Raw genomic sequence first — 24935 nt, forward strand, 5'->3', positions numbered from 1 at the left:
TCGCTGTTCAGTGTGGGAAATAACTGATGGAAGCTGTTAAGAAAAGGGCAAGCCCTTCAAATGGGCCTGGACTTTGCTTTGTGCACAGGAAAGAAGAACCTTCTCTGAATTGCCCTCACAAAGTGGAATACATACAATTACACAAAATGAGTAAGTAAGTGGTCTTAGAACAAATAGTGCAATTTACCACAATGTCCTCAGTAGGCAAGGCAAGTTTATTTGTGTAACACATTTCATACACAAGGCAACTCAATGTGCTTTACACAAGGAAAGGCAACACTTATCAACAAACAATTCTGAGCAAAAAGAGAAAACAAAAGTAGGTTACAAAATTTGCTAAAAGAGCATAGATTGACAATGTTAAAACATTTGACAGCAAACTTTAAAAACATTTAGCGTGAGGAAGTTAAAATAAATAATAATAATTAAAGGGGGAGGAGCATTTTTTAAACAGCTGTTTAAAAGACCTGAATCAAAGGTATGTGAAAAAAGCAAAGTTTTCAATCTGGATTTAAAAACATTTACACTTGGGGCTGACTTCACTTCTGTGGGCAGCTTGTTCCATTTGTGTGCAGCATAACAGCTAAATGCAGCTTCACTATATTTACTTCAAACTCTGGGTTCCACTAGTTGGCCCAAGTCTGTAGATCTCAGAGCCCTGCTGGGTTTGTATTCAATCAGCATTTCTTGAATATATTCAGGACCCAAACCATTCAGTGATTTATAGACCAGTAGCAGATTTTTGAAATGTATTCTACAGCCGACTGGGAGCCAATGTAAAGCCTTAAGGACTGGAGTGATATGTTCGGATCTCTTTGTTTTGGTCAGAACTCGAGCTGCAGCGGTCTGAATGAGCTGCAATTGTCTGATGTTCTTTTGAGAGAGTCCAGTCCGCTACAGAAGACCCCTACAGTAATCGAGTCTGCTGGAGATAAAACCATGGATAAGCTTCTCTTGGTCTGCTTGGAGCATACAGTCCTTCAGTCTAGATATGTTTTTCAGTTGGTAAAAAGCTGTCTGATTGATTTGATATGATCGCTGAAAGTCAGGTCTGAGTCTATTAGCACCCCAAGATTTCGAACTTGGTCTTTGGTTTCTAAGTGACTCAAGGTGTCTCAAGCAATCCTCTTTTCTTTATTGCCGAAAACAATGACCTCAGTTTTGCTTTCGTTAAGCTGAAGGAAATTTTGGTTAATCCAGTTGTTAATTTGCTCTAGTGAGTGACATAATACGTTTCTTTAACTGCTGTCATTTGGGGACATTGATAAATACAGTTATGTGTCATCTGCATAACTATGATAGTCAACATTGGCGTTCTGAAGCATTTTACCCAAAGGTAACATATACAGACTGAACAACAGGGGTCCAAGGACTGACCCTTGAGGGACCCCACATGTCATAGCCATTCGATCAGATTCAAGGTTTCCAATGGTCACAAAGTAACTCCTTTCCTCCAAAGTAGGACCTGAACTATTTTAGGACTTTTCCATTTAACCCCACCCAAGTTTCCAGCCTGCCCAACAGTATATTATGATCAATCGTGTCAAATGCTGCACTGAGATCCAATAAGACAAGCACCGATACCTTCCCTGCATCAGTGCTCAATCTTATATCATTTAGTACTTTAACTCATTCATTGCCATTCACGGCTATAAATGTAAAAAAAACATTTGAACTATTTTATTAGTTTAATTTTTTCCCCACTTTTGTTAACAAGAGTATGAAAACCTATGATTTTGTTATTGTATATTTAAAACAGATATGAAATTTGTGATTAATCGCGAGTTGACTAGTGAAATCATGCGATTAATTACGATTAATAACTTTAATCGCCTGACGCCCCCAATTTTTTATCTTTTCTTTTTTAAAATTCATTCACTGCCATTGACGTCAAAAATTCATTTGAACTATTTCTATTAGTTTAACATTTCTTTCCCACTTTTGTTAACAAGAGTATGGAAACTTAGAATTGTTTATTGTACATTTAGAATTGATATACAATTTGGGATTTATCGTGAGTTAACTAGTGAAGTCATGCGATTAATTACAAACAAAAAAAAATATTGCCCTAAATTTTTAATAATCTTTAAAAAAAAAATTATTTATGTCAGTGAATGAGTTAATCAGAGCTGTTTCTGTACTTGTGATGAGGTCGGACTGGAATTGATCAAAAAGTCAGTTTGAGCTCAAGAAATTGCTGAGTTGATTAAAAACCACTTTTTCAACAATTTTGGTTAAGAAGGGAAGGTTTGAGATAGGTCTATTTTGCTAGCAGGGATATATCCAGCATTCTCTTTTTTAGGATGTGCGGGATGGTGGCTACTTTAAGAGATTTAGGAAGCTCACCTGATTCAAGTGAGCAGTTGATTATTTGCTGTAAATCAATTTGAACAGATTTCACAATAGTTTTGAAAAAGCCAAAAGGTATTGAGTCAAGACAGCTTGTGGAAGGTTACAATTGCTGAACCAAGTCTTTTATAGTATTTTTATCCACTGAGTCAAATTCTGTCATGGTTAATGAATTATTCCTTGGTGGTTTTAAGTGCTGCATCATTTTGTCATTTTGCTGGTTTGTGACAATGTTTGACCTGATTGCTTGTACTTTTTTTTTTTTTTTTTTACTAAATTAGCAGGCAAATTCATTGCATTTATCTATTGAGAGGAGTTCTGGCGCTGTTTGATTTGGGGGATTTGTGAGTCTGTCGGCCACGGCTAATAGGGTGCCGTGTATTGTTGAGGTTCTTACTAATGATTTCAGAAAAGTGTTGTTGTCTAGCTATTAGTAGCTCTTTGGTAAAATTACAAAGACATTGTCTGTACGGGTCAAAATAAACTTGGAGTTAATTTTTTTCTCTACTTTTGCTCTGCTTTTCTGCACTTTGGTTTCAAAGTCATTGCGTTGGTAGCACACCTTCAAGATGTTTTAGGTCGGGATGAAATGGTCTTAGTTTTAATAGGAGCAATAGCATCCAGAACATTTGAGAAAAGTTAATCAACAGTCTCTGCATTGACAGTTGGTGATGCAGCCAATAATTCCATAAACATATTGCTTATGTTCTCATTCATAGACCTTTTTTTTTTTTTTTTAGAGACAGTGGTCACTGTCTGAACTTCTGAACTTCTGGGATTGTTTGTACTTTAAAGAACAAACAGAAATGATCTGAAATAGCCAGATCTTTCACCTCAACAGAGAAAATGTCAAGATGATGAGATCAAGAATGTGACCTTGATTGTGTGTTGATTGTGAGAGACCAAAAGTATCAAGTATAGTACAAAATTTCTTGGTATTTTCGTCCAAGTTGTTGTCAACATGAATGTTAAAGTCTCCATTTTATTACTCCAGATTATTGACAGCAGTAGACTGTTACCAACAGTGGGGAAAAAAATCAACATCATGTATCATATTTGGGTTTGTTTTTGTATATCTGTTTGTTAGGTAACCGGGCTACTTCCTGATTCATGGAGCTAGACAGGCTGCATCATAATGATTCCAGGAGTTCGATGGTTCCATTGATCTCATATATTTATCCAAGTTTAATGGGATGCCTTTCCCACCCTCTACAATGTCATGTGGAAATCAAGTTTTATGTACTTAGTGTAATACCTACTATGTTCAAATCACTGCTGTGACAAAGGTCATTAAAACAACAAAGCCAGAGGATGCCTAAGAATTTTAAACTGTACTTTGTATTAATTAAAATTACGCTTTATATCAAGTAAAGTCTTTTTGGATTAAGAGCTCAGCCGACATACAAAGACTGAACTAAAATCCACAACAAACTCATCATGTTGGCTGCATGAATGGAAATGGCAGTGTGCCTTTGCAGGGGGGAGCATGGTTTAGGGTTGTAGTTATTTATAGCAACTCACATGTGCTTTGCTGAGGTCTACAAATAAGTGTGGCGCTCTCATGGCCGCATGTTTGAGCGCTTTGGTGGACTCATTAACGCGAGGGGCCACCGGGTGTAGACATGGACAAAGCACACCCACTCATTCATGTGACATTTGCAGGACACAACAGTGAGAAAATAACACTTCCTGTCACGTTACATAATATAGATCTTTGTTGCCTTTCATGATAGTTTTTTGTGGATAATGCTCTATTTGCTTTAGTCTACTTTAACTTAATTTAGAGGTGGTGTGTGTTCTGTCAAGATCAACCCACTGAGGTTAGAAGTTGTGTTTTAACATGTCTGAACAACCAATAGTTGGAGATGACATGGAAACCGGTTCCACAACAGAGAGAAAAGTGACAACATATTCATCTGTCCATCCATGTTCTTTACTGCGTAACCTCACGAGGGTCATCGTGGGTAAGTTGGAGCCTCTACCAACTGACTTTGGGTGAATTACAACTGAATTTTTAAATCAGGTTTTCTTCCTCATAAGATCCTGAAGATGGCACCCTCATATCAAACTCCCCTCAATATTTTATACAGAATATATGCTAATCTCTTTCTGTCTTTGCATCCTGCTTTGTTGTTTTTATTGACACGGTGTAATGTGATGGATGCAGCCTGACATTGGATGAAGCAGAAACAATCGTGTTTGCTTTGTGAAAGCCAGTCATCCATTGCTGACCTTGTCTGTGCGTAGTAAGAGGATGACGCTGCCTTTCCTGGAAGACTTTTCCAGCCGATCTATATTTATTGATTAATTCATGAGGTGATCACAGGCTTTGTGGGGAAGAGGTGTAAGTAACATGTTGTCATCCTGCTGTGGATTCACGCTGGCAGTAACACTGTTTGCTCAATTACATCATACTTAAGAGTGAAAACAGACTACTTTCCTTACCTTTGGATGCTCATATTGATTTGGTTTTCTGTCTGAGTGATATGATCGTTTGTTCTGACCTCACATTTTAACATGGAAGCCTGGTACGCATGTTGAGGCCCTCATGCAAAGAAATAGTCACATCAAGCCATTTTCCAATTCTCAGAAGTGTTTTCCGTCAATGCTGTTATTGGATTAGCTGAATCTTAGAATCTGCAGAGTTGACTCACAGAGCCTCATGATCTATAGAATAATGTATGCATTTTAGAAATATGATTTTTTAGTATTTTGAATAGTTACCAATCTTAAAAGCCAACCATCTTTCAATGTACGCAAATGGCTGATGGTCAGTCAAGCCATCACCGTGTAACGTTGAATGATAATGAGCGGAACAATAGTCAATAAATACGTTTTACATATAATTATGCAATAATTAAAACGTTTCACTTCCACACTCTTTATGTTGCATATAAGCTTGCAAAAGGATGGAATATTTATGGTGAACTATTAGAAAACTTGACTGATTAGATTAATGTTGCATTTGAGGAATATGAATTACATCAGAGGAGGCGGCCATTTTGCCACTTGCTGTCGACTGAAAATAGCATCAGTTGCTCAGTACTCAAGTAACAAAGGCCAATCACGGCTCACCTGTTTTCTGAGTTTGGTCACGTGACATTCACAAACTGTGCTGTGATTGGTCGTTACCTGAGCCCCGAGTAGCTGTGATGTCATTTTCAGGTGACAGCAAGTGGCAAAATGGCCACCCCCTAACTCTGAGTCAGATAAAAGTGGGTGGATTTTGTTGCTTAATTCATATTCCACAACCAAAAATATTAATCAGAATACTCTGTTTAGACTAGTGGGGCTGCATAGAACATATTGTAAAGACAACTTTTGGGTTGTCTTCCTCTTTAAGCAATATACTAATGTGCGTCGAAAAAAATAATATACAAAATTATTTTTATAATTTCATTCTTTGTTTTTTGTTCAAGACCAGATATTTGTATCATGACAGAGCATAATATGACTTACACCCTCTTCCACAGTGCAATAACTTAAAGGTCTCATATTATTCAACTTTTCAACATACTAAAATAGTTCTCAAATGTGTAAAAGGAATGTCTGTGACATGCATTCGTCAAAATTAACTTTAGCTCTAATATTTTTGCTGTCCCTAAATCAGCCAAAAAAACGCTCTGTTCAAAACAGCCTGTTTTAGGGGTGTGTCACTTTTATGTAAATAGCTGCACCAGGCCACGCCTAGGTCATACACTTCTCTCTTGAAGGAGCAGTGATTTCAGTCATGGTAGCCATGTGCTAATGTTGTGAATGGAAAGGACTGGCCATGGGAGCAGAAAAAAAGAAAAATACAGACATGTCTTTTACACATTTTAAAACTATTTTAATATGTGGAAAAGTGGCATAACGTTTTACCATAAGAAAAAGTAGCATAACGTTACTACTATGTTGTAGTGTTAGTTTGTGATTGTTTAGGCAATGGTTATTTTGCCGAAACGGGCAAATCTCCAGCGAACGTTATTTTGCCGTGAATGTCTCCGATTTGCCGTGAATGCTTGTAGACATTTACAAGCGGTTATGAATAACACAAATGTGCACATTTAGGCCAATGCGCGGTCGCAACGTGCAAGCCACTTAGCGGCCGGTTAGCATTACAAAGTCATGTCAGCTAAGTGGCGAGTTTCCAGTCACGGCAAATTAACCACCGCGGATTGTATCTTGACAAACCAATACGCAACCGCTTCATATTATCCGACCACCGTCTGCTGTATCATATCTCACATCTTGTAACCAAACAACCTCCACACGACAAATGTAGCTCCCACTTTAGGCACTAAAAATACACTAGAAATATGGTAGAAGGTGCACATCTCTTATTGGAAAGAATAGGAATGAAGGCTTAATCAAAAATGTTAACATTACATCTTTCCCGTTTGCAGTCGCGTCACACTGTTGGGACCGATCCATTATGTTTAAACATGTTGCAAATCCAGCTCTGAACAGGCTTTCACTAACAAAACAGTCCTTTGAGAAATGATGTCGGTACACGTCCTTCAAAAATAAAATGAATCCACTGTCTTCTCAAAGACTTGGGACGAAAGAAGCAACCACTTTTTCCTGATCAAAGTTTCCCCTCTCCATGGAGCATTTGCGAGCAGGGAGAGAAAAAGGCGTAGCCAGCTTTTTGAATTTCAGTGGGCGTGACAAACCTTTACCAGAGGTGGTGCCACTAACCCGAGGGGGCGGGGTCGAGTGCACTTCCGTGTCTTTTTGACGTCACTAAGTCACGGAAGTTTAATCTGCCCGTTTGAAGCACGCATTTTAGAAAGGAGGAGAAAGCTAAAGAAGTCGAGGACGGACTTTTTTCATACCTGGTTGGATTGTTGACAGGCCGGGGATGCATATTATTGATAGAAAACCCCACTAAAGTGCATTTTCATACGATGGGACCTTTAAAACCATTATTGCACCATTTGGGATTTTGTTGCCTTGGATGTGTTCAATGTTTTGTGAGTCTTGGCATCTGCACAATAGAGATGATGATGAGCACATCTGTATTGGTCAAGGTTTCTTAGATAAGATCTCACTCATCAAGTGAGCCAATCATGCTACATTGTTTCGTCAGTGTCTTTTGTGCCTCTCTCACTTACTTGGAAGGAACCACTCTAAAATACACTGGACTTTTCTTCTTTTCCTAACAAGAAGAAGCATTCATTCCCTCCGCGGCTGGATAAACAGTAAACTCATCTTAAAATAGTGAGTCGCCATGGAAAACCTGACAGGACTCGTTTGGGATGCCGAGGCTGGTAGGTAGGAAGGCAGGAGGAGAAAACCCAGGCTGCCTCCTCAGTCGCTCATCCACATGGTACGTGAAGAAACAAGATTCCTTTGATGGTCCTCTGGAGCTGGTAGAGAAGATGAAGTACCTGCTTGAAACCGACAGGGAACTCGGGGCTCACCTGGTAACGCTAATGTGTTGCATGGGTTAGTATTTTACTCCCACTTGCTTGTGCTTAATAGTAGCTAATGTAACCGCACTTATAATTAGTTTTTATTTTTCGTTTTAGAGTTTAATGTGTTGTGATCAGGTGGTATGATACACAGTGTTGCAATAAGCTGTTGCTGTTTTGGATCTTGCCTCTCATACTCTTGAGTAATCCTCATTGGGTGAGATCTTTTTGGCAGCCACTGAGTGTAAATTAGAGCGGCTGTGACGGGAACCATTTTAATTAATCCAGAATGTGGTTTATAGCCTGAATTGCATCTGGGTGTTACACTTCTTTGGAAAAACAACACTTTTGTTTCCCTGACTTACATACAAGACAAATGTCACTATGGAGATCATGTTGCCATGGGGATCGGAATCCATGTGGTCAGCTAAGCGTTACTCATACAGTATGTATTCCAATTCTTTAATACAACTGTGCAACAGATGGCAGCAGAATGTGAAAGAGAGATTTTTTTTAAGGCAGCCACAGTGTGAATTTGCAATCTTCCCATCCATCCATATGTTCCGAGCATATCCTGTGCTGGTGGGAGTTGAGGTAGCGCCTCGTCAACTGACATTACACTACACAGCATTTCGCGCCTCTAATATACCATATTTAGACCATATTTAATTGCCTGTTCTTTCAATGTGGGGAATTTGGACAATTTAGCCAATTGCTTGAAATGAATAAGTGATCATTAAAAAATATGTGATTGTATGGAATTATTAGTATATTCATGATGCCCTCAAGCAAGTGAGGTGAATTCGAGTACACAAATTCGGTGCACAAAGTAGACACGCTTTTGATTCTGTTTCTATTCATTTTTGGTGGGAAGTAAAAGAATCTGACTTTGGTGAAGGCCTGATTTCACGCACCCCTCCACTATGCGTATGGCTACTCCTCCAATACAATGCTATCAAGACGAAAGTTCAGAACAGTGATAATGATTTTGCCATCATATTGTAATAATTACATTACAATTAATCAGTTACTGTAATTGATTTCTGATATTTTCTCATCCTCACCTGGTCATCCTGGAAGTGGGATTCATTTCCTTTGCCCACTTGTGGTTTTAGATGAAGGGATGTTGTTCGTGAAGCCCTTTCAGACTGTAGGGCTATGTACAGTTGAGGACAAAATTATTTGCCTTCCTATGATTTTACCAAGTATTTTTTTTAACAGAGCAATGCATTTTCAACGTAACATTACTGGACATACTAGCAACGTATTCATATTTGTACACCAAAACAGAATTAATCAATAAAAATCCAAAACGACCTGGGACATTATTATTAGCCCCTTTTAAGAAATGACCATTTATTAAGTCATCGCAAAAAACACTTTTGTGCAGTGATGTGATGTGCTTAAAGGTGATCAGGTGAATCAAGGGATTTCACTCAAGCTTTAAGTTTAAAAACAAACAAACAAAGACATGAAAAGACAAAGACATGAAAGCATTTTCAAGTGTCAAGAACTGGAGTGAGAAGTGTAATCCAGGGATTCAACAACAGACACACAGTACAGAACAAGCCTGGCAGAGGTAGGGAGCAAAATATTTCAAAGACCCTGGAAAGAAAACTAGTGAGAGATGTGTGTAAAGACCCCAAAACACAGAATCACTTGGCCACATCAGGAATCATTTTTTATCATTTTTTTTTCAGATTATACATACTGGAAGCGTGTCCTATGGTCTGATGAGACTAAACTAGAGCTGTTTGGCCATAGAGACACTTCTTACGTTTGGGGAAAAAAGGGAGAGGCATATAACCCAAAGAATACCATCCCTACAGTGAAACACTGGGGTGAGAGTATTATGCTGTGGGGATGCTTCAGTGCATCTGAAACTACAAATTTTGTCAAGGTGGAAGGAATAGTTAACAAAGAAAAATATGTGGAGATTTTTAAAGAAAACCTTAGACAGTCAGCAGTAAAACTGGGTCTGGGTCGTGGTTTCATCCTCCAACATGACAACCATCCAAAAAATACGACTCTCTTGGTGAAGAACTATCTCCAGAAGACCAAAGTGAATGTAATTGAGGGGCCTGCACAAAGCCCTGACTTAAATCCCATTAAAAAATATGTGGAGTGAGCTACAGAAGAATGCCCATGCCATAAGGCCATCAAATCTGGAGGAGCTTGAGAAATTTGCCAAAGAAGAATGTTCTGGGATTCTTCTAAAGAAATGTGAGAGACCTGTTGAAAACTATAACAAACGACTGCAGGCTGTTATCCAGCAAAAAGGATGTTCAATTGACTATTAGGATCCGGAGGGCTAATCATTTTGAAGCTGGTAGTTTTTTTTTTGTGTGGAATATTTTTTATTTCTGTGTCCAAACTAAAATAATGTAAGCATCTAAAATGAAGCTAGGAAAATATGTTGCTCTGTTTAAAAGTACTTGTGAATTTCTTTAAAAACAATAAAATTTTAGTAGGGGGGCTAATAATTCTGTCCTCAACTGTAAGTAAATTGGACTTAACTTGAAAACAGAGCAGAGGGAGGCTGACTGACGAGAGAGTTGTGTGTTGCCCAGTTGTCTCTGTGATGCGTAATATGGTTGCGAACAAAAAACAAAAGATGATCACTGTTTTTCTCTCTCTCACTCTTCCTCAGATGAAAGGGACAGAGTGCAAAAGAAGACATTCACAAAATGGATAAACCAGCATCTGATGAAGGTAAGAGCTAATTTGGGTTACTAAATTGTGATCATGTTGAAATGTTCTAATATGCTCTGACATGCACAAGATGAATGCCAAGATGCTATGAAAATTTGGCTCAAGAAGTCATCCAGAATGTCTTTTGCTTGGAGTTGCATACTGTGATGTTTCATGTGCGTGTGGAATTTAACAAAACACTACAGCAGACAGACACGCGCTGGCATGCCTCACTATCAAAGTGGATCATTTGCTTTTACCAATACATTATTTTTGATTGTTCACTGGCTTGGAATAGGGCGCTAACAAGAATAGCATCTTGTTATTGTTAAAAAGAAAATTAGCGGTAGGTTCCGATATTAGTGGACTAGCCTAGACACCTCATGTTTTCCCATTAACATTATTCCAAAAACATTCCTCCAACCAGTCTCAGGTGTTCTTCTCGTTCAAAGTCCGGTGGGATAGGGTTTAGCTCACCCCTGACTCCATTGAGGACGTGTATGAAAATGAATGAATGGATTTAAAAACACACTCATCCACAAGCTGCCTGCATTGGCCAGGAGAGTGTGCCACAACACCATCAGTAACCTTTTAGTTAACAATATTACATAATATTTGTATTTATTTCATAATGTTAAAAATGTCTGATTGTGAGAGTCGGTCAGCGTTTTCGTTTTAACTAACTCCCATGCTTTACAGCTCAGAAGTGCTGAGTAAGAGTTGGGAATCTGCTGGGTTGACCCAATAACATGTGCAGGGTGCAGGTCTATTTTGGCTCTACAGCTGTGGCTGGTATGTGAGATTACAGTGTTGAAAGCTCTGTGTGAAAGCAGGTCAGCAGGAGGCTGGTTGTAGAGGCTTGCTATTTAGGCCACCAAGGACGCAGATACTGGCAGGAGAAGGACCCGGAAGTTGTCAAGTGGTCGGTCGGGCTCAAGTGCATAACTGACCGTTGATAATACTTGGATGGTTTAGTATGTTTCCAGTAACATTCAGAAACTCTTTCAGAAACAGAAAGGCGGCAGTAACTCTGAAATTTAAGTTTCACATCCATCTCATCTTAACTCATATTCCACAAACACAATATTAATCAGAATAAGAACAATAATTTTGGGGGGATTGACTTCCCCTTTTCAGTTAACAAATCTAGATATACTGCTGTTGATTTGTGAATGGTTTTGAAGTTAAATTCCACTTTCCAAATGTATTGGAGCCTGTGAGGAGAATTTCCCAATTGTTTTGTTGTGTTTATTACGACACGTTTGAATTATTTATTTATTTTTAACATGTCCATGTAGGTGCGGAAGCATATAAATGACCTGTATGAAGATTTGAGAGATGGACATAACTTGATCTCGCTGCTTGAGGTCTTGTCTGGAGACAAACTGGTAAGTTTCTCTTCTGTATTTATTTATATTTTTTAATCAATATTTTTGGACACACAAAATATTGTCACCTACATTGATTTGTAATGTTTTGTTGTGCTGTAGAGCTAAAGAGTGTTATGCTGTATCAGCATGCAATATCAGTGACGTGTCTTATTGATGAGCTAGCAAACAAGGGCCATCTGTCTCTGCAACTTATACGTCTTTGCAAAGTTTCATAGCAGTAAATTTTTTTGGCTGCCACATAATTTTTCTTTCTGCTTGGTGATGGTTACTGTATGTCCAGAGGTTGTTTTTTTTTGCTCCCCCCCAATTGGCCAATGATCTTCTTCTTTAGCATTTGTTCACAGGCCTTTACAATTTGCAGCCAAGGAATAATGGCAATCATTAATAAAATTGTAACTTGCTAAGTAACTTTATTAACTTACTAATTTTAAGGAGTGTTATAAATTAAAAGCGCGGAATATGAATAACTAGTGGCTTATTACATTTCACTGTGAGTATAGTAGACCAACCCTTTATATGTTCTACTGCTGGCTGGTACAATTAGCTGAGCTGTTTATGTGCTTCAATAATAAATAGATATGCTAAATGTATGAAAATGGAATGTATTTGTGTCATATTGACAGCTTCTTACTTAACTTTGGTCCATTTTTTGTTGTTGTTCCCACATTTGGTAGCAAAGAGAGTCTTTAGTTGACTGTGGTGCTGCTGCTGCATGTTACTGTTTCATCCCTCCTGTTAACATGCCAGTAAAATATACATACAGTACTGTGCCAAGGTCTGAAACCACTACCAGCTATATTTATTTATTTACTTGTTTGATTGTTTGCTTATTTTTTTGTTTGTTTGCTTGTTTGTTTGAACAAAAATAATTTTTGACATAAACAATAAATAGACTAGATAAAGGTGACTTAAATGACTTTAATATGATGTCCTCATTATGGTTCTATTACCATTATTTTTCCATTAACCATTAACAAGATATTAGTTTCAGCGACCTTTAATTTTTATTTCAGCTATATAAAATGCGCATATGTGAAAGACAAATGATGACGACACAGACCAAAGGGACGCTGTAGTCAGTCTAATAAAGTTATTGTAATACAGAGGCCGATAAATTGCTACATTGTGCACGACATCTGAAATAAAAACAGCAAATTTAATGGTGACTGAAAGCCTTTGCACAATACTGTACATTCCATCAGTAATCATCATGTCATTGTGCGCTTTACTGCACAGTATTCCCATGTACATTAATTACCCTATTAGTTCCTTCCACTGTGACTAACGTTCATTCTCCAGCTATCTAGTTTGCTGTTTTCCCTCTTTATCCCCTCGTCTCCTCTGCTCTTGGGTTGTTTTTCTGTCCATTGTCTGACTTCCTTTGATTTGGCCGCTGTGTCTGTCTCCATGTCCCCCAACTTCCCCACCCTCCTCCCCGTCCTCCTTCTCCCATGTGTTGCCTTTTGGCCTGATAAGCCGAGGGAGCGCGATGTCCTGAAGACATTGCGGTTGGTGAGTGGGACAGAAGCATGCGCGGTTGAGCGGCATGGAGACGTGCTGGATGATGACAAGGGGGTACGTGTGGATTGCCCACTCCCACGCCCTCATAACCAACTAACATGACAGTGTGCTGTGGCCACTTAGCACAGGTGTAAAAACGAACCCACTGCTTTGTCTTCGTGTACAAACAAACCCCAATTCCAATGAAAATACAATGAGTTGAGAATCATTTTCCATTTGTTTGAATGCACAACAAAAACAAGAAATTTAATGTTCAAACTGATACAGTTTAAATTATTATTATTATTATTTTTACAAACATTCAATAGTTTTTAATTTGATGGCAGCAACATGTTCCCAAAGCTGTGATAGTCATGTCACATAGTGTGTTATTCTCCACTGTCGTATTTTGTGCATCATAAAGTGCCACGCATTTTCAATTGAAAACAGGTCTGGTCTGCTGGCAGGCCAATATACAAAGTTATTTTACTACAAAGCTACATTGTTTAACACATACAGAATGTGGCTTGTCATTGTCTTGCTGAAATAAGCAGGGACGTCTCTGAAAATAAAGTTTCTTGGATGGCAGACTTTATAGCTCGAAAAAACCTGTATATAGTGTACCTTTCACCACAAATGGTGCTTTCAGATGTGCAAATTGCTCATGTCATGGTCACTAACAACCCCCTAATACCATCACAGATGCTGGCTTTTGAACTTTGCACTGTTGACAATCTGGATGGTCCTTTTCCTCTTTGGCCGGAGGACACGACGCCCATGATTTCCAAAAATGTGAACTTTGGACTCGTCAGACCACAGCAAACTTTCCACGTTGCGTCAGTTTATCTCAGATTAGGTCGGGCCCAGAGAAGAGTTTCTGGGTGTTGTTTTTGTTTACACAACATCCCAACATCATTGGAATTAGGGTTTATATTAGCAGATTCAGATTGCATTTAGCCATGTAGGGTTTTATATTAATAGACGTACATGATCATTGATGATGCACTTTCATGCTAGAATTGTATTTATATGTGAGGAAGATGTTTGGCTGAAAAAAAGAAATTTCTCTCAAACCTCATGAGACATTTTCATCTTCTACTTTTGGTATTCAGCTATTTTTACATCTCACTTCATAGGACAACTTCACAAGAGAATGATTTCAAATGCTGCTGTTTAGAGTCTGAATGCAGCAAAAAACATTTTTTTGCAGCTGCTGCATCCGAGCTTGATTGCATTTTCCATTTCATTCCCTCTTGCGGTGTGTTTGATACCTGAACGTCAATGAGCATTAGTGCAAGAAATTGGACAGTGGCTTGGAGAAAATGAATGAAATGAATAAAGCTACCAGCTAGATGATTTGCACATTCAAGCATGTTGCTAGAGATGGAATTGGTGGAAAATGTTAATATCCTTAACTGTGATTGGCCTTTATTTTACATGCTACTAAACTTTTTTATTTCCTTTTTGGTCCACTGATAGTGAACACAACCTGATCACCTTGCTTTTGTCCTTTGTCCGCAGCCTCGGGAGAGAGGAAGGATGCGCTTCCACAGGCTCCAGAATGTACAGATAGCGCTGGATTATTTAAAGAGACGGCAGGTGAGACTCAGTCCAACTCAATGTACGAACTAGTTTTCAACGGAGTCGATAACAAAGGGGTCTACCTTTGTCATTTAAATTGGGGATTGGTGTTTGTATCCTAGCTAACCTAGGCTGAGAGGCGGAGCAATGCGTCCCCTCGTGAAAAATTGGGCCCCACCACAGCTGATGGGGCCTTACGCACAGTGCATGATCTGCATGTAGGGAGGGGCGGCTGCTCAGCTCTAGTCAATGGCTGTCTGAAGACCCAGCTACAAATTTTCTCATTCATCATTGTATACACATAGCGCAATGTATGTTTAATAATCCTGTGTGGCATATAATGAATGCTAACATGCTAAACTGGTGAGAATATTTTATACAGTACTTGAATGCATTTGTCCATCCATGTTCATGAATTTCACATCACACCACCCAGCTGGCAGACATGGACTGGAGGATTTATATGTTTTGCTCAATAAAACCTCGGATCACAGTAACGACTGGTAATTGTGAGCCCTCAAGGAGCACTGCCTTCAAATCACATCACTGGGTTTTCAAATCCCATCATTGGGTTTTCGGAGGGGTTTGATTGGCCTTCCATCCCCCACCACAGTCAGGGTGCGATAATGTGAGCGCAGGCCGCCTCAGCTGTTGCCACATGTGACGCCCAGGCGCCAAACAAAGGAGTCATAGATGTGCACAATGGAGATGTTCTATTGTGTCAAACGCAGTCCACATTCATTCCAAGTTTTGTCAAAACCAGAAATTGAACGTCTGTATTGACTGGGATGGATGAATAAACATTTCAGGATTGTGCCGTTATTTAACCGTGATTGTGCTTTTTGTCTGATGCTTCAGTCAGCAGCCCTATTATAATAAGAGCATGTTTTCCTCCATCAGTGGATATTGTGCCACCTTGTGGACAAATCGAAAAATGTGGTCAAATTGATAACTGCAGACACATTTTGACACACGAAAAGGCTGTATGTATGATGTGAATCTGCCATATGTATATTTATCTAATTTGTCTTTTCATTTCTAGGTCAAACTTGTAAATATCAGGAATGATGACATCACAGATGGCAATCCCAAACTGACCCTGGGATTGATCTGGACCATAATACTGCACTTTCAGGTCAGTGTGATCATGTGATCATATATTATTTAATGTGCTAATGGTCCATTTCAAACTCAGCTGTGAGTTAAAGTATGAGGTCATGATGAGGTCGTGTCAAACAACATAATTTCCATGAAAGTACAACATTTGTACCTTTGCAGGTCCAAGCATTTGTATTTTGATACCGCTCCAAATTGGATTGGAGTCCTCTGAGATGAGCTCATGTTCTTGGCTGAATATTCTGAGAATTATAGATAAGCAGAGAGTGCACTCTGTTAATGTGTGTGTGCGCATGCCAGGAATCCAGGTGCTAATATAATAATAAATAATTCTCCCTATCACTCAGTCCTCCCGACAACTTCTGTCTTGCATTGGATTATTGATATAGTTGAAACTTTCATAAAGTTTAATTATGGTGTCTGTATAAACTGTAGTGCTTTTTACGCAACCTAGCTGTGAGGTGCCGACCGACATCAAATACTCAAACCATTTTTAAAATATAGTGTTTTCATAATAACATGTCTAACGTGGTTGTGTTGCTTCTGTTGCCATAATTACCTTGCCAAGTGCACAACGAAAGACAGGAGTTTTGTATTTAAATTAACTCAAAAACTGCCGAGCCACCTTTTTATAAACATGCCATTTAATAATTTTGTTTTATGTGTGTGTGTGTGTAATTTTCTACAACATCTTATGATAATACCTTTGAGTTAAAATGAGAGTTCCTGGGAAGAACACCGAGACAACTTGCTTCGACTTGAGCACTTTGACAGGTAGCGTCTGATGCCAACACTCAGTCTCACGCAAGCCTTGCAGCAGTCGGTCCTGCAGCAAGAGGCCTGTTCGTTCTTGATTTCCAGGCGTGTCAGGCGAAATCCATGAGCCATTTTAGACTAAAATACACCCTCGGCTTTACTTACAAAAGATTGACACTCTTTTAATACACTTATTTTGACTGGCTTTGGCTGACACATCCCTGTCATGCTTTTCCCATTGCTTTTGGTGATTTTTTTTTATTATTAACATTATTTTTATTTACTGCCAGTCTTGTGAGTGTCTGCTCCTCATTTTGACTGCTGAATCTTTGTAAAGGTGATAAAACATTTTTTTTTATTGTGTGACCAAGTGCCCGTAGATAAGATTTGATTACACAAAGTGGCTTTGCGTGTTCATCACAAAAGAGTCCGCTTTGAGCAATTTGACTGACAATGTGTTTTTCAGGTGTTTGTTTTGCCCTGATCTGTGCTTTCCAAAGTTTCATCTGTCCACATTTGAGTCAATCACTGAAACTAAAACAGATACATGCACAAGTAACATTACATCTGGTTAATGTTACTTCAGCAATGGCAATATTAATTTGTTGGAGAAACACATTCGTAACCATCCAATATAATTGTATTTTGGGTTTAGTTTGCCATCCCATTCTGTCTCCCATCCTGAGTGTTGTTCCTAATATTTTGGTTATGGGGAAAATGCTAAGATGGGGAAACAAAGCTTTGACCACTGCACACCACTTACAAACTATATCCACAACCACATGTATATATTGCTTTCCCAATATGAGTCACAATCAGTTTATTTTATTTTATATTAAATAAATCAGGGAGGGATGTTTGATACCACTTGTAAGACCGATACCAGTACAAGTAATCAACTCTTGACTAGTCACCAATGCCAATACCACAAGTACTTTTGATACATAACATTACCTCCAAAAAGATTATTTCAAAGAAAGTCGTATATATCCCAATATAACATTTTACCTTAAAATTACATGAAATCTATGGCATTTTTCTATGAATTTGACTCGCTCGTCCTAATATTAGTGACAATTTTTTTTGGGTGGGGGGGGGGGGGGTTGACCATTAGAGTGGGGTTTCCAAAATGAGTCACAGATCAATTTTTATCATCGAACAGAAACAGCCATTTGCCATTTTTTTAGGCAAATGGCTTTTTGTTTGACTTTAAAATGACAATACAGTATTTTTGTTGCAGTTTGTGTACACAGGGATTGTTTCCGGTCTTAAGTTGAATACATTTGGGTAACCCTGCATTAGTTTCTTGGTGTACTTAATGAAGTTGTCACTTTGTGTAATTACACTGTAGTTTGAAGTGTGCTGGCTTTTATTTGACTTTGACCTTCAATAGATATCTTAAGCAGTTATTTTTAGTCAAGTTACATGGTTGCAAAATATTCACTATGTATTCTCTAGGAGTTTAAGCTAATGGTATTATTATTATTTATTTATATTGTAAAATGTTATAACATTTTAATTAATATAATTAATTCAAATTAAATTTTATTATTATTATTATTATTATAGTATTCCTTACTTGTATCCTTCTATTGGCTGGTACCAATTGTGTACTTATGATGTAATGGTCTGATACCACTTCCTGGTCTGGGTGTTTGGCTCCTTTTTGAGCTGCCATGCTGTTCTTTTGTTCACATAAAATAGTTTGTTTTAACCGCTGGGTGTGAAAGCCTCCTCCGACTGTGCCATTGTATGTGTCTTGATTAAAAGACAAAGACAAAGCTCTTGGATTTGCCAGCGATGCTCATGTCGACCCGCGCTGTCTGACAGCCGACTGTAACGCTGTGTGGGTCACAGTGGGCCAACTTGCTGAGGCAAAATTTCTCTCAAGGCTAACATGACCTCATTATACACACAAATCTAGGGAAACCCAGCATGCACTTGTGATGTGCATTTGCTTACTTCGTCGATAAGAGTCGATGAACCAGCCCCAAACTGGTCCGCACACAAGTTTTCGTCCTTGCTCAGCTGAGAGCCACAAACACGTGGGTCATAACTGCGTGTGCATTTATGATGTTTGTGCTGGATTTGCATAGCCAGGGAAGTGTTTCAAAGGTCAGAATGGATTCCGCTGTCACACGAGTGAGCAAGACATACACAGAGAGAGGGAAAGAGCGAGCGAGCGAGCCTGACCAGTTCTCAGAGTCAATGAAAGGAAACTCAATGCCTGGCTGTCAATGGAATAGACGAGATTGAGACGGATTCTTGGCTCAATAACAACAACCCGCTAGGAGTTCAATTCTAGAAACGACGGAAGAATTATGGGGAATGCTTGTGGCTGTGTGCGGGGTCCAAAGGAGGAATGCTACCTTGACCCCAAGAAAGCTCCACTGAGCCCTGGATCCAAGGAGCTCAAAGGTCGTCGCTACTTTAGGAGATACAACCACAGATCTAACGATCATGTGAAATCTGACAAAGATCTTCCTGTGGTTGACATCCAAGGAAATTACACTCTGGAAAAACCTTCAGAGGTGGAGAAACATCTAAGCAGTCAAAATAACATCAGTACCGGTGTCCAGTGTTTACAAGAAGCCTGTCCATTTGGTTCAAGTAATGCCTCTAAAGAAGTCCTTAGTAAGACCATAACTTGCACAGTTGGAAGCATCTGTCCGGATATTGGGAGATTCAGGTCCACTGAAGATCAAAAGTGTTATCGTATCTCCTCTGAAGGTATCCCATCTAAGGATGGTCTGCTTGTGAGGAAGCTAATCAGACGCCAGCTCAGGAGGGCTGTTAGTTTCGGAGCAGTGGAGCACATGTTACAGACTTTGTGGAGCAAGGATGACCCTATGTGTGAGGAAATATTCACAAGGATTATTTGGGACTCTCAGCCACGCAGGAGGACCAGGCGGAGGACCTGCTCTGGTCATATTGAACGTGCTAAATGTATTCCTAGCCGACGGGAGGTAAACAGATCATGCTGTTAATTGTGGTTTTAAATAAACTGCCTTTGGACATGAGCTATATATGTATAAGATAGAATGAGCCTTAAAAAATCCTTTGCTATCTATTATCACCTCAATCACTCAGCATGGTCCATAGTTTGCATAGTTAGCAGCAGCAGTATTAATAGTCCTTTAACCTGTTAAAAGCCTATAAAGTTGTGTCCTAACTTTCAAAATGTGCTAAAACATTTGAACTAGTTGGCAAAACATTGTGTGCTGTGGAAATCCACATACAGTTTGAGGTGACACAAAGCTGTCATAGATTATCATAGGCTTTACGTAACGTTATCTGCTAGTGCTGCAAATATTGGTCTGAACTGTTCAATAACGCAGTGGGGAAAACTGCCTTTATTTGACGCCGAATTGTAACTGAATAACATGACCATGTCTTTGAATCATTTGCATCATTTTTCGTCTGCTACAGATTTCAGAGATTCACGTCACAGGCGAGTCCCAGGACATGACGGCCAAAGAGAGGCTGCTGCTCTGGTCCAAGCAGATAACGGAGGGCTACGTTGGCGTTCGATGTGACAATTTTACTACTTCCTGGAGGGATGGGAGGCTCTTCAATGCCATCATCCATAAATACAGGTACGGGTACACTGTTATTTGCAGCCATATAAGGCTTTGCAATGATTTAGCAGGAACTCATGAAAAATGGTGCACTTCATAATGTTCATAGCTAGCAAGCTTCATGTGATATTATGACATGTGATTTTGATTTATTTTTTTGATATTGATATATCATCGTTCATCTGTCTATGCCAGCGACTAACAGTGACAGGCGAAACAATTAGTATAGCCTATCAGTATTTTGTTTAATTAAACAGGCCCGAATTTCACACACTGTCCATTTCTGAGTAAATTGAGACGAGGTCATCATCATGTCAGTAGTCATACTTCTTGGGACAGTTATGTTTGCTGGTGTGCATCATTGCGTGTGTGTGAGATTTTTGTAATGCAAAATGAGTGTCTTGGCTCAGTAAAGGTTGGGAAACACCGGTATAATAAACACTGTGAAACACCAACAGTTTATTCGATAGTGCTTGTTATCATTTGGGTCGTTGCTGAGCTACACCCTGCACCTGTAGCAGGGCAGTCGCAGGGCACGTAGACAAACAAACGTTCACAGTTCATACTGTCGAGTTATTTGAGGTTTTGTGCATGTAATGAGGCACACGTGCCTTAATTTCAAAACAGCCAACAACAGCAGGAATGTAGGTGCTAAACTCAGATGGTACCCTTTCTTCTTTATACAATAGTTTATTTGAATTGAGGTACCAGCAAGTTGAAAACATCAAGAGAAAAGAATATGACCATTTATACATGAAAAAATTGTCATTGCATTTAGTTCCTAAACATACATTAAATTAATCTTACCAGACAAAATTACCACTTAGCAGAAGGAGAAGCTAAGCTAAGCTAGGCTATTAGGCAGATGTCTTCAGCTCATCATATTTGCAGGGCACATCGACATGATACTTTGCATTGACAATTAGTATTTAATGCTAGCATTAACATGACAAGCTAATAACTATAGGAGCATCTCACAGTAGCTTGCCTGTTTCATTCCGTTTCCTTGTTTACCACTTCCTTTTGTCTCCTCCTGATTTATCAACTTTCTGTCATTTCAAAATAAGAACTCATGCTTGTCGTGTGGATCACAATCTAGCTAGAACTTGACAGAACACAATGGACATTTTAAGTCAAGTCTTCCAACAGCCATGTTTTTGGAATGTGAGAGAAAGCCGGAATGCCTGAAAAAAAACCCCACAAACACATTAGAAAACATCCAAACTCCACACAGGAATGCCACAGGGTTGAAACTAAAATATGCTAATCACTCTTTCACCATGCTGCCAAACCCAGAGGAATAAACATTTTATTCCGTGGATGAGAGATGAGAGCCAATAGTGGTAGCAATTAAAGCCCACAAATAATAACATGCACTTGGTTTGCAATTTGGAATAACCTTGTTTAATGGATCACATGCTATTGGTTTGTCTTCAAAACAAAGCACTATTCTCTAACCAAGAAAAATACACTGTTTCCTGATCATGTATTTCTGTTCATCTAGTTACATTAACGATAATGTGTGGCTCATTACATGCACAGAAGCTTACTATAGCTCATTTCTATTACAGACTCTTTCATGGATGTCTATAATTGTGTCTTTTTCAGACCCGATTTAGTTGACATGAGCCGGGTGTCCACGCAGACCAACCGATCCAATTTAGAGAACGCGTTTGGTGTGGCTGAGCAACTGGGGGTGGCCAGACTGCTCGACCCAGAAGGTGTGAGCTGCACACACTGCAATTTGTGCACTGGTTTCATCATTCGTTCATTTCTACATGAGCTGCCATTCTATTCTATATATCGACTCCACTTCTTTGTGACTGAACTCATTCTTGTTTCTCTTGCTAGACGTAGATGTTCAGTCTCCTGACGAAAAGTCAGTCATCACATACGTCTCAACATTGTATGATGCCTTCCCTAGAGTACCTGAGGGTGGAGAAGGAATTAGCCCAAATGTAAGTTGATGACATCACTCACCAGCGCATCCCTTTGTTTATGCACATGCTGATGCAGGTTCTTATGCGCTTTACAGGATATTGACATGAAATGGGTGGAGTACCAGAACATGATCAAATACCTCAGTCAGTGGATCAAACACAATGTGGCCGTAATGTCCGATAGATCATTCCCCAACAGTCCTGCTGAACTTAAGGTATCAAACTACTATGTTATCTACGACTCTTTGTATTCTTTTATATGAAAGCACTTAGATTGATTCACAATTTCTGCACAGGCACTTTACACGCAATACCTGCAATTTAAAGAACATGACATCCCACTAAAGGAAAACGAGAAGACAAAAATCAAAAATTTCTACAAAATGCTTGAGGTATGCAAATCCCAAATGACCAATTTTGGCACATTGTTAAAAATACTGTACATTACTGTTATCACAACCTGTCACATTTGTGCCATTTTCCAGGTGTGGATTGAATTTGGACGAATACATTTGCCGCCGGGTCATCACCCAAATGACGTGGAGAAGGAGTGGGGAAAATTAATTGTTGCCATGCTGGAAAGGGAAAAGAGCCTGAGGCCTGAGGTAGAAAGGTATGTGACTTTATGTATGCGCTGGCAGGCAAATTCATTACTTTTTATAGTATGTTCAGTCTGTCATCATGGCTTGACTACCATCACCACTTTAGTTTTTTGCACTGTTTAATAGTTATTGTTAGCGGTTATTTGGTGCAAATTATCTTTTTATTTTTTATTAAAGTAGTAAATATACAAAATGTTAAGAAATACTGACGGTGATTAATGCATTTAAGCCTTGGCCTAATTTGCCTTCTATCATCTTAAATTGTGACTTTTTCTCAGTGGCCTTAATGCAATCAAAATACCATAATAACAATAATATATATTATTGTGGTAGTGGTTTACATGCAGCGGTGTAGAACTGCATCACATTATACTAAGACCTTTTTTCTGAAGTTGTCCCCCATATCATACAGCTAAATAAGGCAACTACAATATTAGACTCAGCCCTCAGTATGATGCAGTGCAATCCTACTTCAATGAAATTTACAACCACAAGCATATATTTTAAAGTACAAGAAAACATGATGATAACAATTCTACATTGTTTGTCAAGGCTGAATTTTCGATCCAGCACACTGGATCATAATACAAAGTGTGAATGTGCACCTAATGTTGTGACTATGATCTATATTGTTTTCTTTTCAGGGCCGATAGCGATAGTTGTATACAGTATTTCGAGCAGATGTTTACTTGCAGTAAAAGGGAAAATATTACTGTTCAAATAAAAACTTTGTTGAAATGTTTGATAAAACAACTTTTTAACTTCAACATCAATGTTGAAAGTTTTTTTTCTTTTAATTATAAATATATAGAGAATAGATAGGTTTGTTTTCAAATTTTAACACAATTTGCAGGGAGCTTCCAGGGTCATGAGCATGTGTTAAGCTAAATAAAAAAATAAACCAGTAAATACCTCCCTAAAGTTTTTGACAGGAAATACTTATCCAAAATTTCTACATAACTGAACTGTTAATTTTTCACTGACGAAAACCCCAAATTTGCTACGTTCACATGCAGTCGCTGCTCAGTAAGATAACAGTTTTATCAGCCTACTCTTGGTCGTGAAATTTATGGCTGCAAAATCCTTAACACTCAAAATATCATATGACTCTAACTTTGTATGTACACAAACTTCCAAACAGCCCACATGTACTGTATCAGTGTTTGTTTGCAGACTGGACCCTATTCCTATGGAAACTCATTTTGGGAATTTTATTGACAACAGTTTGTACAAATGGGCGTATCCACCCCTGCATTTGTGGTTTTTAAACACTCCACATTAGCAGCAGTAAAAGAAGGGTGTGTTTAACAAACTGTCAGAGACAGCAATTGCAACCCTTCGGCTGCTTTTATAAAGGAGCACTGTCTCAACCTGTGTGATTTTTGTTCCCCTTAGGACAGAATATTATTTCAGGGTGGGTTGGTCACACACCCTCACACCTCACACCCTCCCTCACCTAAATCTGACGCTATAAATGTGAGCAAGTTGACATCCCTTCCATCTGTTTGGTAATTGTTAGAGGCTAAGATCCAAACAGTGGACAATGAGAGAATATTTCAACAATTAGTGGACGATAGAAAAGATGGCGTTCCTAAGCAGGGTCTCATCTACCAGCAACAGTAGTTTTGCCAGCTACGGTTCCAGTGACAATGGCTTCACTAGGACTACTAGATCGGAACCTTTCCTTATTAACAGCTCTTATATTCTTAATAACAACATCGCCTATGGATCCAGGTGGGTCTCAAGTGCATGCTTGACTTTTGTTTTCCTGTACATACCAATACAAGAAAATACTGCATTGTTTTTTAGGCTTGAGACGCTGCAGCAAATTGCCAACAGGGTCCAGCGAGACTGCGTTCACGGTGAAGACAAGTTGTCGCTGGCAAGAAATTCACTGCAATCTGTAAGTTTTGTACTTTGTGACTTATCTCAATTTTTTCTTCTTTCTATTCCATTTCTATTTTTTCTTAATTAGCATATAGAAAATGAAAGGTAGGATTTTGGCAGGTATTATCCCACACAATGAAAATAAACA

At 38.9% G+C, this 24935-nt stretch overlaps 1 protein-coding gene across 15 annotated transcripts in view; it reads left to right on the forward strand.

Annotated features, from left to right (window-relative positions):
- The window catches only part of dst (dystonin), a 114111-nt gene that overhangs the window by 15709 nt on the left and 73467 nt on the right, over nt 1-24935 (forward strand). For 14 of the 15 annotated variants that reach the window (XM_086092723.1, XM_086092726.1, XM_086092729.1 and 11 more), the window contains 11 exons: nt 10396-10457; nt 11735-11824; nt 14849-14926; nt 15951-16043; nt 20210-20376; nt 21967-22079; nt 22210-22316; nt 22394-22513; nt 22595-22690; nt 22784-22911; nt 24710-24803. In XM_086092723.1, the coding sequence (XP_085948849.1) occupies nt 10396-10457; nt 11735-11824; nt 14849-14926; nt 15951-16043; nt 20210-20376; nt 21967-22079; nt 22210-22316; nt 22394-22513; nt 22595-22690; nt 22784-22911; nt 24710-24803 (1148 nt within the window). Of the gene's footprint in view, nt 1-10395; nt 10458-11734; nt 11825-14848; nt 14927-15950; nt 16044-20209; nt 20377-21966; nt 22080-22209; nt 22317-22393; nt 22514-22594; nt 22691-22783; nt 22912-24420; nt 24635-24709; nt 24804-24935 lie in introns of those variants that run through there. The other variant, XM_086092738.1, reaches the window with a different exon arrangement.

Source organism: Leptonotus elevatus, chromosome 13, assembly GCF_054856555.1.
Source record: "Leptonotus elevatus isolate MCC_2025b chromosome 13, RoL_Lele_1.0, whole genome shotgun sequence".
NCBI lineage: Eukaryota > Metazoa > Chordata > Actinopteri > Syngnathiformes > Syngnathidae > Leptonotus > Leptonotus elevatus.